The following is a 17,274-nucleotide window of genomic DNA, read 5'->3' as shown; positions in this document are numbered from 1 at the left end:
TAACAGCACCCAGCATTCAGAGAGAGCCAGGAACAGTGCCTCTTTCCACCAGGCAGAGTGGAGAAGCCTGTAATTCACAAGGCTTTGGGTAGAGTTCTTAGAAAGGTCTTGTCTAACTAGTGGGGAGCATATGGCCCTAGACTGAACACTGCTGCAGATCCAGCTAACAACTCATAAAGCAAGATCCAGAAGGATTAAACCATTTCCAAGTAACAAAGCTCGAGAAGATTTATAGCAGTACAAAATTATCAGCTTGCAACAAGGTAAAATTCATAGCATCTGGCATCCACTCAAAGATTACCAGTAGTCAAAGAGTCAGGAAGACAATAACAGTGAGCACATTTATACCCAGATCTTGGTCTTTAATGTCATTCTCTACGAAAAGAATGAGGGCTTCTTGGAGAAATAGCGGATTCTGGGGATTACATCGGGAAAATACAGGATGAATCTGGAATATCTTCTTTTGTCAAAAAGAAAAGTTTTTTATTAAAAGGAAAGGTCATAATTTGATAACACAAGGGCCAGGTTGAATGAGCTCCCACTGACCAAATTAGAATTGAACTATCAAAATCATTCAGTGCAATAATAAATTGCTAACCATTTTAAAAATAGGAATCCATGAGTCCATGTCAATAATGAATAGGTGGATGAATAACTGGGGGGTGGCTAGTTCTTCATTACAGTAAATTGCCAATGCTAACTAGTAAATGTGGAGGAGTATTGGAGGGGAAAATCATTTTTAACCATGGTAAAGCAGTCGTAAAGACTAGGTCAAAGATCATCAGTGGTTGCTAAGTATAGGGGAAATTTTTGATGAGCAGGTTATTTACAGGGTCTTGAAGTATCCCTCCACAGATTGCCTATTAGTTGCAAGGAGAAAAATAATTACTGCGTCCTGGAGAACTTAGAAAATGTCTTTTACATTATTATGAAATTTACCGAAGTTGGTAACTTCAGTAGTGTGAAGTTATATAAGAGAATATCCCTATTAAGAAATACACAGTGTCTGTTCAGTGGTAAACAGCTAGGTTATATGCAACATATTCTCAAATGTGATTGGTTAAATATATATATTTAGAAAGAGAGAAAGTGAACATTTAAATAGGAAAGCAGATAAGGAGAAAAGGTTAATGATGGGTGAATCTGGTATACTTCTGTTCTTTGTACTATTCTTATTCTAACAACTTTTCTGTAAGTTTGAAATTATTTCCAAATATTAAGTTTGAAAAAAAAAAAAAGGTTTTGTTTTGGCCATATACTTGCTGTGATATATTAGCTATCACCTGAAGCTTGATTCTCCTTAATAAAGTGGTGATGAAGATTCACGGAAACCTAAGCTGACTTTTTAAGTAGTCTAAATTTATGCTTGGTAGAATTGACCATAAACTGATACTTGTTTAGAGATAGGGTAAAGGTTTTTTTTTTGTATTCTCCAGTTGCCTGTATCCAGAATCACTACTGTTATGATTTACTAAAATAAATTTAGCTTAGATGTTCATATGACAGATTACAACTGGTTTTTCAATTTTGGCTCAAGAGTTTTCTCCATTGAAGTGCATAACCTGAATTACTCTGCTTTGAAGATACGTTGGGTAATTAGCTTGAAAGCTTACATTTGGTCTGGGTTATTATATATATAATATGTTCATGATTACACTGGGTGTTATACGCAACTGATGAATTATTGAACTCTACATCTGAAACTAATGATGTACTATATGTTGGCTAATTGAATTTAAATAAAAAAATAATAATATGTTCATGGTTAGTAGAAAGAATTTGACTTTGAAGAATATGACCTCCTACTGCCTTAGAACTCAGTCCCATTATGTTTGCTTATAAACCTCAAGTTGTGAACTCTTAAAATACCATAGGGGGGCGTCTGGGTAGCACAGTGGTTAAGCGTCTGCCTTCAGCTCAGGGCGTGATCCCGGCGTTCTGGGTTCGAGCCCCACATCAGGCTCCTCCACTGGGAGCCTGCTTCTTCCTCTCCCACTCCCCCTGCTTGTGTTCCCTCTCTTGCTGGCTGTCTCTCTCTCTCTGTCAAATGAATAATATAAATAAAATCTTTAAAAAAAAAAAAGATTAATAGGGCATTGATGTTTTAAAGGCTACCTAGACAAAGGAATGCAATAGTATCATGATATTTTCTTTTTCCAGAAAACTTTGGCTAGAGTTACCAGTGACTTAACTTATGGATCACAATGAAATGGAGTTTACTTGCATTTCAACATTCTGTGCAGTTTGGAACTGACTCTAAGTTTTGAGTTAGTAATCCTTTTTTTGTATTTCTTTTAGTCTCCCCGAGTGAAAGAATCAATATCAAATTCTGAGGTAAGTAGTTGTGGTTTTTGAATCATTAAAAATCAATCGTTTTGTTTCGTTTTGGTTTTAATGTTAAGCATGTTTTTTTATATGTGCCTAAATGGGAATGAGAATTTACAGCATTCAGATTTCATCAGAGTTATTGATTCTGGGGGTGCCTGGGTGGCTCAGTGGTTAAGTGTCTGCCTTACGGCTCAGGGCGTGATCCCGGAGTCCTGGGGTCGAGCCCCACATTAGGCTCCTCTGCTGGGAACCTGCTTCTTCCTCTCCCACTCCCCCTGCTTGTGTTCCCTCTCTCACTGGCTCTCTCTCTCTCTCTCAAATAAATAAATAAAATCTTTAAAAAAAAAAAAAAAAAGAGGTATTGATTCTGAGTTTAAAAGGACTTCTGCAGTAAGTTGGTGCCATTGTGCTATTTTTAAAAGTTGACCTAAAAGGCCCAGAAAGTTGTTCCTTCCTTACTTGCCTGACTTTATGATTTACTTTCCTGGCTTGGGTAGCTTGAAGTGGAAAGTGGTCATTTTGCATTAATCTGTCCAGGAATTTGTCATATGCTACCTTTTTTTTTTTGTTTTTTTCCCCACCTATTGTCTTCTCTTGTCATGTAGATTCTGTTATCTTTGGTTATTGCCTCATGGTGATAGGGAACCCTACTGAACAGAGTCCTGTTAGGCTGGCCTGCCTTATGCTCATTTCTTGAAGGTAACAATTATTTCAGGAGATACATTCTGTCATACATTCTTCCTTCTAGCAGCTTGCATTCCAAGCTCAGTATTTGGTTTAATGATACATGTCTTGCCCCCTTAAATCAGTTTGTTTTTGCCCCTGTGCTTAAAAGTACCTATTTTTCTACTTGATTTGTGTGTATAGCATACGATTTTTGCACACCATTATGTACAGGATTTGTGTACATAGTATTGTGTTAAGACTGAAAATAAATACTGTGCTTCAGCATATTTACAGGCCAGTGTCTGACAATTTATATCAGAACTGCGGTTCACTAAGATTCCTGGCTTCTCTGAGTCTTGCTGCGTGGTAGAATTGCATCTCCCTACCCCTTGAAGTTACTCATGGCCATGGCAGTTGCTTTGGACAATGAAATGTGAGCAGAAAGAAGAGCCCTGGGTTGTTGTTCCCTGGGTCCCCTGGCCCCTGCCACCACGGCCTGTATCCCCAAATGAGGATGATCCCAAACAGCCTCTGCTGGCCAGAGATAGATGTGAAGTGTGAAGAAATAAATTCTCTTCTTGTAATCTCCTGAGAATTTAAGACTGTTTCTTACTCTAACTTTATCTTGACTAGTTCTTAGTTTCTCCACAGTTGAGAGGAGAGGGCATGTTACAGATAATCCAGAGTTGTTCTTGTGACCTTCTCCTTGTCCCTTTGCCTCAGTAGCCTCCCCACATGGACTCTCAGGCGTTCATCCTCACACTCCTGTGCTCGTTACTTTGTGGTTGTGCTTGAAATCCATGGTGAAGTACACATAACATAAAAGTTACCATCTTAACCTTGCTGAAGGGTACAGTTCAGTGACGTTTAGTACATTCACACTGTTGTGCGGCCATCATCACCACCATCCATCTCCAGATGAGCAATCACCCCGTTTTTTCCTCCCCCTCAGCCCCTGGCAGCCACCATTCTACCTTCTCTGAATTCTACTGTATATAGACCTCATGTAAGTGGAATCACGTAGTATTTGTCCTTTGTGACTGGCTTATCTTAGCCAGCATAATGCCCTCTGGGTTCATCCATGTAATATGTGTCAGAATTCCCTTCCTTTCTTCCTTTTTGAGGCTGGATAATATTCCATCGTATGTATCTACCACATTTGTTTATCCGTTTGGGCAGACACTTGGGTTGCTTTCACCTTTGGGCTGTTGCGAATAATTCCACTGTGAACATGGCTACATAATAAATATTTGTTTTAGTTCCTGCTTTCAAGTCTTTGGGGTCTGTACCCAGAAGGGAATCATTCTATTTTTAATTTTTTGAGGAATCACCTCATTGTTTTCCGTCATGGCTGCACTGTTCTACACTCTCACCTCAGTGCGCAAGGATCCAGTTTCTCATTGCTTGGTTTTGTCTAACCTTTCTGTTCTTATTACAGGTAAACGCATGTGTGTGCAATTTGGAAACTCCTTTTGAAATAATGCTAATACTTAACATTAACATTTTCAAAACTAATCTTAATGTTCTGTTTTTATATCAAAACCCAGAACCAAAGTTACTTTTAATTTCCTCTGTATGAAATTAAATGAACACAAAATTGTACTACTTTGTCTCTTGATTTTGTTTATGTAATGTCAGCTGTTAGACCTCTCTTGTTGCCCTTTCAGTTTTTTCTCCATCAATTCTAAATTTTAGCCAATTTTAGCATTTTTTCACCAACTTGTAATTTTGAATATGTGTAAGTTGATTTTCTACTCACATCAGTCTTTTCTCCCCATGTTACATAATTAAAATTTATAAAATATTTGAAACATGCAAAATTATATATACATATAATGTCTGTGTTGGTTATAAAGCTTCACATCTGTTTTGAAAAGCATTTCAGATGTTAGTGAATCACTGATTGTCTTTCTTTTTAAATAATGGAAGGTTCCCAGACCTAGAAAAATGTAGCTTCTGTAATTTAGTATTACTACTTAATTCTGTGCCTTGGAGGTGCTCTTTTATTGGGCAAAGGGAATAGAATAGATGTAGTTAAAAATAAATGCGATGCAATGAAATGTTATTCTGAAGGAAAAAAGCGAACTATAGGCTAGAACATGGCTGAACCTCAAAACACTGTGCCAAGTGAAATAAGCCAGACACAGCAGAGTGCTTGCATTTTGTTTGTATGAAAGATCCAGAAAAGGCAAACTGATGGAGACCGAAAGTAGATCAGTGGTCGCCTCGGGCTGAGTGTGGGAGCGGGAATTAAATGTAAATGGGCACAGAGAACTTTCGGAGTTGATGAAAATGTTCTAAAACTAGATTGTAGTGATGTTTGCACAAGTGTAAATTTTCTAGAAATCATTGAATTGTATACCTACAGTGGGTAAATTTAGTGGGATGTGAATTACACCTCAGAAAAGTTGTTATAAACAGTAAAAGCCTCGTAGAACTCTTTGACTTCCATTTGAAATAGGTGTCTTGAGGAGAGGTAGAGTTGTGGCAGTACACTACACAAAAACCACTTTGAAGATGTCAGCCCGTGAGGCTCTGCTTGCCCATCAGTACACCTGCCTCCTTTTCCACTCCACTAAAGCAGCCCTGCGTGGATGTTTTTGTTACAGCTCTTTCCAACAACTGATCCCGTGGGTACTTTACTTCAAGTTCCAGAACAGATCACTGCTCATCTACCTCAGCCAGCTGGGCACACGCCGGCACAGCCAACTCCAGTCTCTCCCCCACCCCCCGCAGAGCCGGCAAAAACAGCTCAGGTAAAGCAGGGGTGCACGTTAATGGCCGGCCTTCTGGGTCGATGAAGAAAGCAGAAATGATGCGGAACACAACCTTATGTAATAAGGTTGATATTGTGGTAGATTTTAAAATAAGTTAGAAATTGTATTTTCACAGTTTTCAATGTATGCAGATAAGAGAACTTTTCAAGGATCACATAGGTTTTTTAAGCAGCAAAATATAGTTAACAATGGAAACATTCCAAATATCAGAAATTTGGGGGATAATTTTTCATCAGCTTTTTATGAGATCATTATTGTGTCTGCAGCTGACGGAGTTCATCTTGGCACTAGGATTGTTAGCAGTTCTGTTTCCTTTTCATCCGCTTATGCTTGTATTATTAATAAATCTCAATCCATGATTTCCTTGTATCACTCTTTTTAAAAATATTTGTCAGTTTTGTGAGGGTTGATTTTATTGAAGTGATGTAATCTGTGCACATCCTCAGTCACACACAAACGTCACTAAATCCTCATGCACTGAAAGCGGTTGAGGGAAGGAGGGCCCCACTGTGAATCACTCCCTCTCTTCCCTCAGGAAACTCCAAATACTTTGCGCAACACATGATCTTATGCTCCCTGGTTGGAGTGAGGTTTCCAGAGTTTGTTCATTTATTAAATATTAGAGACTTCATTTTTTTTTTCTAACATTTTAGACTGAAAGAGGTGAAGATGGAAGTTCTGATTTTTTTTCTTTTGCATCCTAGTGGTGTTCTGCCTTTGAAGGCCACTGCTCTGAGAGCTTCCTGTTAGTCATTTAATCTTTTCATCAAGCCCAAGCTTTCCATTTCTTTCCATCATCTCCAAAAAGATACTATTGTCTTATGAAAACTGATGGAAAGATTGGATTTGCTTTATAAACAACTTAAATAGAATATATATTCTCTAGTAAGCAAGGGATAACTTACAATTCAGAGAGGATTAGTTTCCCCATTAAAAGACCAGGAATCTCAGTCTGGGTGGCTTCCTAAGGGGCAGCCAGTTTAGATCCTACCTTGTATATTGCTGTATGATACACTGGCAGATTTTTTTAAAGGGAAAAACCCAGCTATAGTGTCTTTCACTCTTGTGGAGGGAAAGAGGGATCTGAATAATACAAAATGTAAATGTGGCTATGTATGGAATTTCATGTGGGTTTGAGAATTCTCTTTTTAATTGTGCTTGACTCAGGCTGACGTTCAGCTCTTGTTGCTGCCTTGGAGTGCATGTCCTACCATAGCAGGAACTGTCCCAGCAGCTGGTCTGGGTCTGGCCTCACCGAGAGCCGGAGGAAATTGCTGCCATGTGGACATTTCCTCTGCTGATGGCCATTAGTCACCTTCATGCTTCGTAGTCCAGGCATTGACTTTATACCTTTCAATGCTTTTTAGGCTCTGCCTTCAGGAGCAGGCTCACAAGAAACCAAGATCCCAATCAGCCTAGTACTCAGATTAAGGTGAGTAAACATCTTGTTTGTTTCCTGAATACGCTATGCTGTTTTCTATTTGAAAGTGACTCTTCTTTCTAATAGTCTGTGCCTGAGAGTAACTGGATGAGATCGTGTGCCCTCCAGTGTTAAGTGCTGGGCGTTGCAGGGGTACTGTTGCCCTCAGATGTAATAGCAACAGGGCGTCTGGGTGGCATAGTGGGTTGAGCGTCCAACTCTTGGTTTCATCTCAGGGTTGTGAGATTGAGCCCCGTCAGGCTTCACGCTGAGCGTGGAGTCTGCTTAACATTCTCTCTCCTTCTGCCCCTCTCTGCTCCCTCTCCTCTAAAATAAATAAAATCTTTAAAAAAAAAAAAAGAAGAAGAAGAATAGCAACATTGCAAGGACGCAACATAACCTGGACGTTAACTAACACACACATTCTCTTAGCGGTTTTTCCATTAGTGGTTTTTTTCAATATAGCTAGTTTAGGTTCTGTAATTGAGTATGGTCTGTAATTGAGGAACGGTTTTTAGGGGAACAGCACTGGTTGGCTTATCTGAAGATTAGGCTTGTAATTTTGACCATATATCGTGGACTCTGAAATCAACTGACCCAAGAGTGGAGTGCTTTCTGATTGTGATAGATCATATTAAGGCCTTGTTCTTAAAAGATGAAAGGAAAACCCTCTAAGTATATATTTGGTCTCTTTCTCTGTTTTATAGCAGGTGTTCTGAATCAGTGGTTCTTTGTGGCATCTTATAGACAGGCTCTGACAGATTGCTCACAGGAAGTGCCATAGGTGGTAATCTGTTCATTCTAACCCTCTCCTTTGTCAGGCAGTTGTATTAGGATTGCAGAGCTTGTTAGAATAGCAATGGCTGTTGTATTGTTCTAATTGGGTCTCATTCTATTTGTAAAACTAGAAGTATTACCTGAGACAACTCAGACCTTCTTTAACTACCACTAACATTTTGTAAAAGGATTTCATTGAATTACCATGGGCTCATTCCTCTTCCCACATATGATTTCCTACTCTTCTTCTCGGTATGACCATAATTAGAGATAGAAGCAGCAAGACCTGTTTTGAGAATGTTTTTGATTCTACCACTGGGAGCAATGAAACTGTGCCATAAATGTGAAGAAAGCAGATTTGGTTACCTTTCCTTTACGAAAACCTATTCATCTCAAACAGTTTTGAACTCATTAGAATGTCTTGATAATCTTGTCCAATTTTGATTGTACAAAAAGAATACCACTTGTTTCTTTTAAAAGCACTTTTTTGAAATCATATAGCAGCTAATAGTACAAAACTTATATTTGACATGTGCTTCAGGAAGGTAGAGAAGATACTTGTAAGTGATGCAGCCAGCTTTTTGAGAGGGTGGTTTTTTAATGTGCTGTGTTCCAGACTTGTTTATGGAAGAAGAGGCTATATTCTCACTCTCACTGGTGAAGACTGAAGTGAAACGACTAGAAGAGATGGTAGACATATTTAGTCCAGCTTAGTGTCTTGTCTTTGAAGGCATTTGTGCATGCCAGTTCAATCACTGAAATGATGCTCAGCATTCGATCTTCCCTTTATTCAGCTTTCAGAAAGATGGTTTGAACAATTACATATCAAGCAGACTATATATCACACTGTTGCTTATTGTGGCAGGCTCCCAAGTAAAGAGCTAATAAAATGCCTCACTTGTTAATCAGGTCTAGGTTGGAAGCCAATCTGTATTACGTACTTAGCATAGGTTAAAGACATTTCAGGTGGCACACATGCAGAAGTACAAACCTGTATACAGGTGCAAAGAGAAGGCAATGCGCCATTTGGGGGCAGGTTGTGTTAGAGATGGGTAGGTACATTCTAAACACATCTTCAGTAACATCCTCAAGTATCTGTCAGGTAGACCTAAGCCCTGTGCATTGTTTAGATAAGGTGGATTTGGGTCCTTAGTGATCAAGCATGTCTGCCTTTACACATAATATTCTAAATTCTCCACTTTAACCAGAACCTCCAGGGAGCCTGGTTAATCTCAGTATGTGGTTTGCTGAGTGATCACTGTAAGTATCCCTCACCAGTCACGTTTAAATCTCTGGAGCCATGTATGAACTGCTGCCTGAGGTCCCACTCCTTTTCTCATCTTCTCTTCCTTCCCCCTCATCCTCTCACCTCCTGTGGAATTTGGGAGATCATGATGTATTTCATTTTGTGAATATGCCAAGACTGAGCACCTGTGGTGGGCAAGGCACTCTTCTAGGCATAGAGAACCCAGGGGTGGGATTGAGGAGGAAAAGGGTATCCTGTATCTTTTTTTTTTTTAATGCTGCCACATTTTTTTTTTAATTTTAATTCCAGTATTAAAATAATTTAATTCCAGTTAACATGTGGTGTTAGTTTCAGGTATATAATGTAGTGATTCAGCAGTTCTGTTTTATATTCCTCAGTGCTCATCAAGATAAATGTACTCTTAATCCCCATCCCCTATTTCACCTGTCCCCCTTCCCACCTCCCCTCTGGTCACCAGTATAGTTAAGAGTTTGTTTTTTGGTTTGTTTCTTTTTTTCCTTTGTTCATTTGTTTTGTTTCTTAAATTCTACATATGAGTGAAATCATATTTGTCCTTCTCTGACTGACTTATTTCCGTTAGCATTATACTCTCTAGTTCCATTCATGTTGTTGTAGATGGCAAGATCTCATTCTTTTTTATGGCTGAGCAATATTCCATTGTATGTATACACATCTTCTTATCTGTCCCTCAGTTGATGGACACTTGAGTTGCTTCCATATCTTGGCTCTTGTAAATAATGCAACAGTAAACATACGGGTGCATGTATTCCTTTCAATCAGTGTGTTTCTGTTCTTTGGGTAAATACCCAGTAGTGTAATTACTGGATTATCTGGTAGTTCTATCTTTAACTTTTTGAGGAATTTCCACACTGTTTTCCACAGAGGCTGTACCAGTTGGCATTCCCACCAGCAGTGCACAAGGGTTCTATTTCTCCACATCCTCACCAACGCATGTTGTTTCTTGTGTTGTTGATTCTGCCATTCTGACAAGAGTGAGATGGTATCTCATTGTGGTTTTGATTTGTATTTCCCTGATGGTGAGTGATGTTGAGCTGCTTCTCATGTGTCTATTGGCCATCTGGATGTCTTTGGAAAAATGTCTGTTTCTGTCCTTTGCCCGTTTTTTAATTGGATTATTTGGGGTTTTTTGGTGTTGCATTGGGTAAGTCTTTTGTATTATTTTGGATACTAATCCTTTCATCCCGTATCATTTTAATTATACCTTCCTGTGCACATACATTTTCCTCTTAGTTTATATGATATCTTAGTGGGACTAAGGATGGGAATAGGCATATAAGAATCTCCTCAAAAGCATGAGGGCTTTTTGGTTTTGTTTTGTTTTTTTCTTACTTTGTGCTTGGGTGGTTTTTTCCCCTCATTTATTAATTTCCAGTATAATTAAAGTACAGTGCGATATTAGTTTCGGGTATAGAATATAATGATTCAGCAGTTCTATGCATTATTTGGTGTTCCTCACAACAAGTGTACTCTTAATCCCTTTCACCTATTAGCACGAGGTTTTTATATTGATTAATGGAGGAAATAAATTAAGACTAACATAATATAATAAAAAACATTAAAAATAAAATAAAATAAAAGGGTTGTAGGACAGTTAGTTGTTGGTCACTCTGAGTAGTTTGCTATGAGCCCTACAGTGTGAGCTCATTAGGATGGATCATAGGATCCGTGAGAATAGAATGATCTTTTTTTGAGGCACAGCTTTCCTGTTATATGTTAGCAGAGTCAGTATGCATAAATCCTGAAATTTATTTTACACATTCCCTTTTCTTTTGTAGGAATTCAAAAAAAGAACTAAATGATATTCGATTCGAGTTTACTCCTGGGAGAGGTGAGAAATGTGTTATGATGTTTTTGTTCTTTAGATATATTTTGCTTTTAAAAGATAATGAAAGTATTCCTGGTTTAAAGGGTTTGGGCAGCATATGAATAAAATAAAAATTCAATTTATTTACTACTAACCTCATTTATAAAACCTAGTATAATACAAACAGTAATGAATGTAGCTCTAATTTACTGCCTACTGTAATAGGCCAGGCATTATGCTAAGCTTTCTGTCTCATTAAATTCTTAGAACAGACCCCTAAGGAAGATTATTGTTCCCGTTGCATAGGTGATGAAATCCAGGCTTAGAGGGGAGGTAACTTGTCATTTCCACAGCTGGGAATAGGTGCAGCTGAAATTCATATCCACCCTTGTCAGGGTGCAGAGTTCTGACTCTCATTACTAACATGGTTGTCCTCCATGACAGTAAAGAAGAAGCAAGGCTTCCAGGCTCCTCTCTTCCCAGGCTGAAGCTGAGTCCTGTCAGGCATAGTTTCTGGCCATGAACTTCTCCCTGGGATGAGGCTTGTTTCTTTTTTGCCTTTGTTACTCAAGGGTTCAGACTGGGGAGGTGGCCAGCAGCCAGCACTTTTGTCCTGTGTGCCATGCTCATTCTTCCTGCTGTCTTGGTATCATCAGCAGCTAGGTATGAAAGAGAACAGAAGCAGGTGTGCAGAAGTGTTATCTGTTTCACTGTTTAAAACCAGGAACAGTCCCATTTTAAGGAACTAATTCAAGTCACTGGTCATCAGCACAAATGTGTCCCCACCCACTCCCCAGTGGTCCACCTGTTCCTCTCAGGGGCTCAGTGTTCAGCCCTCAGAAAGCAGCAACACTGACTCAGTTGGAGATGAGATCAATTAGGGATGCTGTGTCCTTGTCTTCGTTTCCATTACAACCATTGATCAGATTTATGATCTAAAATCACTAGATATGAAGAAAAGCCCACCAGAATAAAAAAGAAAATGACTTTAGCAAAAAACCTGGGGTGTGATCTCCAAAGAGAAGAGATTACAATTTGTTCTTTCAAGATGTATTTGAAAAGAAATCATTGCATTGTACTAGCCCTGGAGATGTTGCACACACGTCATCACATCTCAGAGCTGATGGGACTTAGAGCCAGGGCTGCCCTCAGAAAGGGACTTACCTCTGCAGCATCACTGTCACCTACAAGTTATCTTTACCCTGAGTTGATACTGGCCATCTGGTTGGTAGAGATTCTGCCCTCTAGCTAGACCTAAGAGAACCTCCCACTTGAGATAAGCCCAGTGGTGAGAAACCTTTGTGTGGGAGGAAGACCCCACCTGCCTCATTGGTTCTGTGAATTTAGCAGCTAGCTTGGGCCTGGCAATGCCAACATCCGCTGTAAGAGTTAGCAGTGACATGCATGCACAAGAAACGGAGCACCTTCTTTTTTTTCCTTGCAGATACAGCGGAGGGTGTCTCTCAGGAACTCATTTCTGCTGGCCTGGTCGATGGAAGGGATTTAGTAATAGGTAACTACTTTGTGCTCTGCCCTTTGCCCTGGTGTCTCTGTGTATTTAGGACCTAGAAAACACGCTTTGATTCCATTGGGAAGGTCTCATGGGTCTTGGAGTGGTCTTGGCATTGCTGAAATACAGGTATTGGGAACAGTTCCTCATAAAAAAGAAAATCTCATTTCTGAGTTCACTTCGTGACTTCCACGACAGTAAGTGAAAGCTGGGAGACTCTAGTAGAATTGATGACGTAAGTCACAATTTACAAAGTAAACTTAGCCATATCTAGTTCATTTTGGAGGGTGAAACTCTGCCCTTATAGAGCTAAGAAAGAGGTAAGCAAAACTCTTTTGAAGTTTATTTCTAGAAAGTAAGAAAAGGTACAGTCGGCCCATGTGTACAATGTTATTGAAGAAAAAGATCATTGTCTAGGGCTAGTCAGCAAAGTTTTCCTATAAAGGACCAGTTAGTAAATAGTTTAGGCTTTGTGGGCCGTGCACTGTCTCCATCCTCTTTAAACCACTCTTAGCCCACAGCCAGACTAGAAACACGGTACGGGCCAGAGTTTGCCAACTGCCAGTGTAGGGCTTTCTGGCCCATGAGTAGGCAGATCCTTCCTCTTTCACCTGTGTGTCTTGCTCCAATTAATACAGCATCTTAAAGAAAGCTATTTTGACCATGATTCAAGATTTATTTGTGCTTAGAGTTGAGTTTATTTATTTATTTATTTATTTATTTTTTAAAGATTTTATTTATTTATTTGACAGAGATAGAGACAGCCAGCGAGAGAGGGAACACAAGCAGGGGGAGTGGGAGAGGAAGAAGCAGGCTCATAGTGGAGGAGCCTGACGTGGGGCTCGATCCCGTAACGCCGGGATCACGCCCTGAGCTGAAGGCAGACGCTTAACCGCTGTGCCACCCAGGCGCCCCTAGAGTTGAGTTTAAAAGATAACTTTTGTTTGGGGAGTGATTTATCTTTCTGCTTCCATATTGGTTGAACATAGAAGATTCTGAGCTATCATTTAAGTTTTTAAAATATGGTAGAAAGTGGATTTAGTTAGCTTCTCATTACTTTCTGTTTGTATGATTACAGTGGCAGCAAATTTGCAGAAAATTGTGGAAGAACCTCAGTCGAATCGATCTGTCACTTTCAAACTGGTACTCATCTCATCTTCCTCTTTATTAAACTGTCCTTACACAGCAGCAGCCTCTGCAGACCAGCTTCTATATTCCCTGAGTAATGAGAATATTAAAATATGGTGGACTGTGTTCATTTAGCCTCCCCAAGGCCCTAGGCCATTGTCTCCTTTTGAGTGGCCTCCCTCTGCTCTCCCTTCCCAGGAAGTCTCCTATCCCAGGCCCTTGACTCTTCTTAAGAGAAAGCGTTAGCCAGTCTGACTCCAGCTTTGTACTCAGACCCCACCTTTTCTGGAAGAGACACCTTCATCTGCATCCTGTTTGTATCCCAGGGACCTGTACCCCATTGTCTTCCTTTCCATAGTCCTTATATCAGTTTTAATTGCTACCTGCAGTTTTGTTTACAAATAACCACAGCTTCTCATTTTTTTTGGTTCTCAGGCATCTGGTGTCGAAGGGTCGGATATTCCTGATGATGGTAAACTAATAGGATTTGCCCAGCTCAGCATCAGCTAAACCACAGCCCTGGAAGAGGCGGCCTAAGGAGATTCCACACATGCGTATCTCTGTTGCTTCTGTTGGCCTAAACCCACTACTGCCAAAGAACCCAGCAACAAACCTCCCGGCTAGGAGCTTTAGAGGTCTTTCTTTATGTTCTTCCTGCCATCATTCCCCCTTTTTCCCACAGGGAAAGAAAAGTTGGATCACCAGTGGCCAGCATCCCTTTAAAGAGTTCCGTTAGTAAACATACTGCACGTGTCCCCTATCTTCCTCCATCTGAGAAGGGGACTGTGCCTCAAGGCTCAGGAGGGAGATCTGTCAGCTCATCTTGCCTTACTCCAATGATGGCGCTGGGTGGAAAGTAGCAGCTATATTGGGCTTCCTCATTCTGCCTGTTCTCCCACACCTGACAGGATGTGGGCATCTAGGGATATCTCTTTACCACTGAAGTAGCAATTAAAAGTTGATTGTTTATCTGGAGCCCAGAGAATTTAATTTAGTGATTTTTTTTTTTTTTTAATCTGATGTGAATTCTAGCAACGTTTGTTAGGAAAAAGCACAGCCTCAGAAAGAGGCAGCCTAAACTGTGTTCTTGTTTTGTTCATGTTTCTAAGCGTTTTGCTGAAGCTGCTCTCAGGCACCCCTCTTCATCACTCCCTCCAGAAAGGGTTGCTAGCCTTAACTTCAGCTGGTGCAAAACATCTGACTGTAGTTGAACTTCAGCCGTCAGATCCTTCAAAGTGGAACTTTGGACTGTTTTTAGCAAAAACATCAAGTAATGGCTTGTAAAAGTGAATTTCCCCAGCAGTGGTTTTGAACAGGAAAAATCATAACTCATATCATTGTGGAAGTATTTATTTTCAAATCTTAAAAAATTCAGTTGAAGAAAAACTGCTCCTCAATCCTCCCATGAAAATTTGCCTGGCCTCCATGTCATGAGGAAATGCAAGGCTGAGCTTTCTACAGCAATAAAGGAGACTCACAGGCCAGCGAAGCCTGCCTTCCGCCCCTCTCCTGCACTGACCCTTTGGAGGGGGTCCACACTTCTGTGCGCTGAACCTGACCCAGGATGGAAAGTGAAACCACATGTGCCGTGACTTTTAGGATTTATGAGTAGACAGTGTTCATTTGATTTTCTATAGAAATAATATAAATTATTCTTTAGGTTTAAAAAAGAGCACTCATAATGCAATATGCGAGTAATCAGTGGGGCCGATTTTCTTTCCTACTGTTTCACAGTCAGCCTCTGTCAAACTGCAAGTAGCCCTAACAGTTTTTGTATAAGAAAGGGACACTCAATCTGGCCTTAAAATGACACACAAAGGTGGGCTTTGGCCCCACGGAAAGGGGAGTATTGCCTCTTACAGAATCGCTCGAGCCCTTTCCAGCACTGTTGGTCTGTGAATAACAAGATCGCTTCACCTAGTTTTCTCTTCGAGTATCTCTGGAAGCTTTCCCCACAACTGAGTTGTCGCAGCTCTTGTTTCGTTCTGAGCTTGTTGTTTTAGTCATGGGCTTTCTTCCCCTGCCCTGGGTGCAAAGGCATACTTGGAAAAGAGTGATGTTGGGGAGAGGGAGGGGGGCATGGTTTTGGGGTGGCCGTTTGGAGGAAAGTAGATGAGAGGATCGGACACCAAAGTCCAGGGTCCCAGCAGGATTGGTAAAAAGTGGGAGCCTGCCAAGCGTTGAGAGGGAAAAGATTGATCAGCTTGCTGGAAAAATATTTAGCTTTTCTTTTTCTTTTCTTTCTTTTTTTTTTTCTTTAAGGGGTTTGGAATAATATACGAAAAAGAGATAGTGTCCTTTTTGGCACAAGGCTAGTGGCTTACCTTTGAGTCTGTATTTTGGTTTCAGGCAAGCCATCATCTACTTATTGATAAATCCAATGGGTGGTGGCCTCAGTCTGTTCTAGCATTCTGTTTGGAAGTGGTCTAGAGCCCAGGCTGGAGGTGAGCAGCAGCCATTCCCCTGTTCAGTTTTCCCCAGCCAGCCATGACTTTTAAACTGCAGTGGGACAGGCATGCCAATAGAAGTAGGCTGTGGCTTTCTCTTTCTTTTCAGTTCATTTTTTGCCCTGCTGGGAATTAGGAGCCAGACACCAAGCCCCAGGACAGTGTTATTTCTTCTGCATGATGTATGGTGGACTCCCTTTGCTGACTTAAGCAGCGATGCTGAGAGAATACGTGAACGGAAACTTCCCAGGTTGGGCAGCACGTGACCTAGTGAGTGACCTTGCTCCTTTCCAGGAGCAGTGGTTCAGGGTACACCTCTGTCTCTAGGTCTCCAGGATCCCTTGGTCCCTGGGGGTAGGGACTAATTTAGCACAAGGTAACATGTGCCAATGCTATTTGTGAAATGTATGGTCTTACTCTAAATGACTAATGGATTTGTTTGGGTTTTTTGTTTTTTTTTTAAGTTTTGAACCAAATCCTAGAGCCAGCTGATACTATTTAATAATCTGAGGATAGAATAATGGTGTATCAATAAACGGAGGTTCCTCCTTATGACATATGCTAGATTATGGAAGATGTAAAATATTTGACCTTCCCCCTCCCTTTTTTTGACTTTGTATTTTGCTGCATGTTTCCTTCATTTTTAATCAATAAAGAGTAAATTGTCTGTGGCGGTGTAAGGATTCTTTATAAACTTCAGTGCTTGCTGGTGGGGAACTGTGAGGAATGGGTCAAGGAGTCACTACTAACTTAATTTCTCACACGAATGGAGAAAAACCAAAGTGCACATAAACTTAAAAATGTGTGTATTGATCTCCAAATTATCTAGAACAGCTTAAAGCCATCGTAGAAATGGGGAAACTGAAATCCCAAAAGGGAGAGAGAAGATAATGGCCAGGGAAATTTCATAGCATAGGGCACAAAACTTGTACTATCTTTTCTGTTCGATTCTACTTATGCTGTTGGATAGGGAAAGAGGCCACCCTCAAGCCCTTACGAGTCCCTTTCGGAAAATTCAGAGCAGGGCTGAACTTGTTGTATTTGACTTTGATGTTGAAATGGTGGGGTTACATGTGAGAGTCTAGGCCCCTCTGTATTCTTCCACCTCCCAGATAAATAATCTTGATCA

The 17,274-nt window shown here is 40.4% G+C and overlaps 1 protein-coding gene across 2 annotated transcripts in view; it reads left to right on the top strand.

Annotated features, from left to right (window-relative positions):
- The window catches only part of OXSR1 (oxidative stress responsive kinase 1), a 93,197-nt gene extending 76,385 nt beyond the window's left edge, over window positions 1-16,812 (top strand). For both annotated transcript variants that reach the window (XM_026496733.4, XM_026496734.4), the window contains 7 exons: window positions 2,299-2,334; window positions 5,604-5,750; window positions 7,139-7,203; window positions 11,032-11,084; window positions 12,505-12,573; window positions 13,649-13,713; window positions 14,134-16,812. In XM_026496733.4, coding sequence (XP_026352518.1) covers window positions 2,299-2,334; window positions 5,604-5,750; window positions 7,139-7,203; window positions 11,032-11,084; window positions 12,505-12,573; window positions 13,649-13,713; window positions 14,134-14,208 — 510 coding nt within the window. In that variant the 3' untranslated portion in view covers window positions 14,209-16,812. The remainder of the gene's footprint in view (window positions 1-2,298; window positions 2,335-5,603; window positions 5,751-7,138; window positions 7,204-11,031; window positions 11,085-12,504; window positions 12,574-13,648; window positions 13,714-14,133) is intronic.
- Window positions 16,813-17,274: the final 462 nt, after the last annotated feature.

The sequence above is a fragment of the Ursus arctos genome, unplaced genomic scaffold (genome assembly GCF_023065955.2).
Source record: "Ursus arctos isolate Adak ecotype North America unplaced genomic scaffold, UrsArc2.0 scaffold_20, whole genome shotgun sequence".
Classification (NCBI taxonomy): Eukaryota; Metazoa; Chordata; class Mammalia; order Carnivora; family Ursidae; genus Ursus; species Ursus arctos.
The sequence above is the reverse complement of the archived record's forward strand: the minus strand, read 5'-3'. Positions and strand labels throughout refer to the sequence as shown.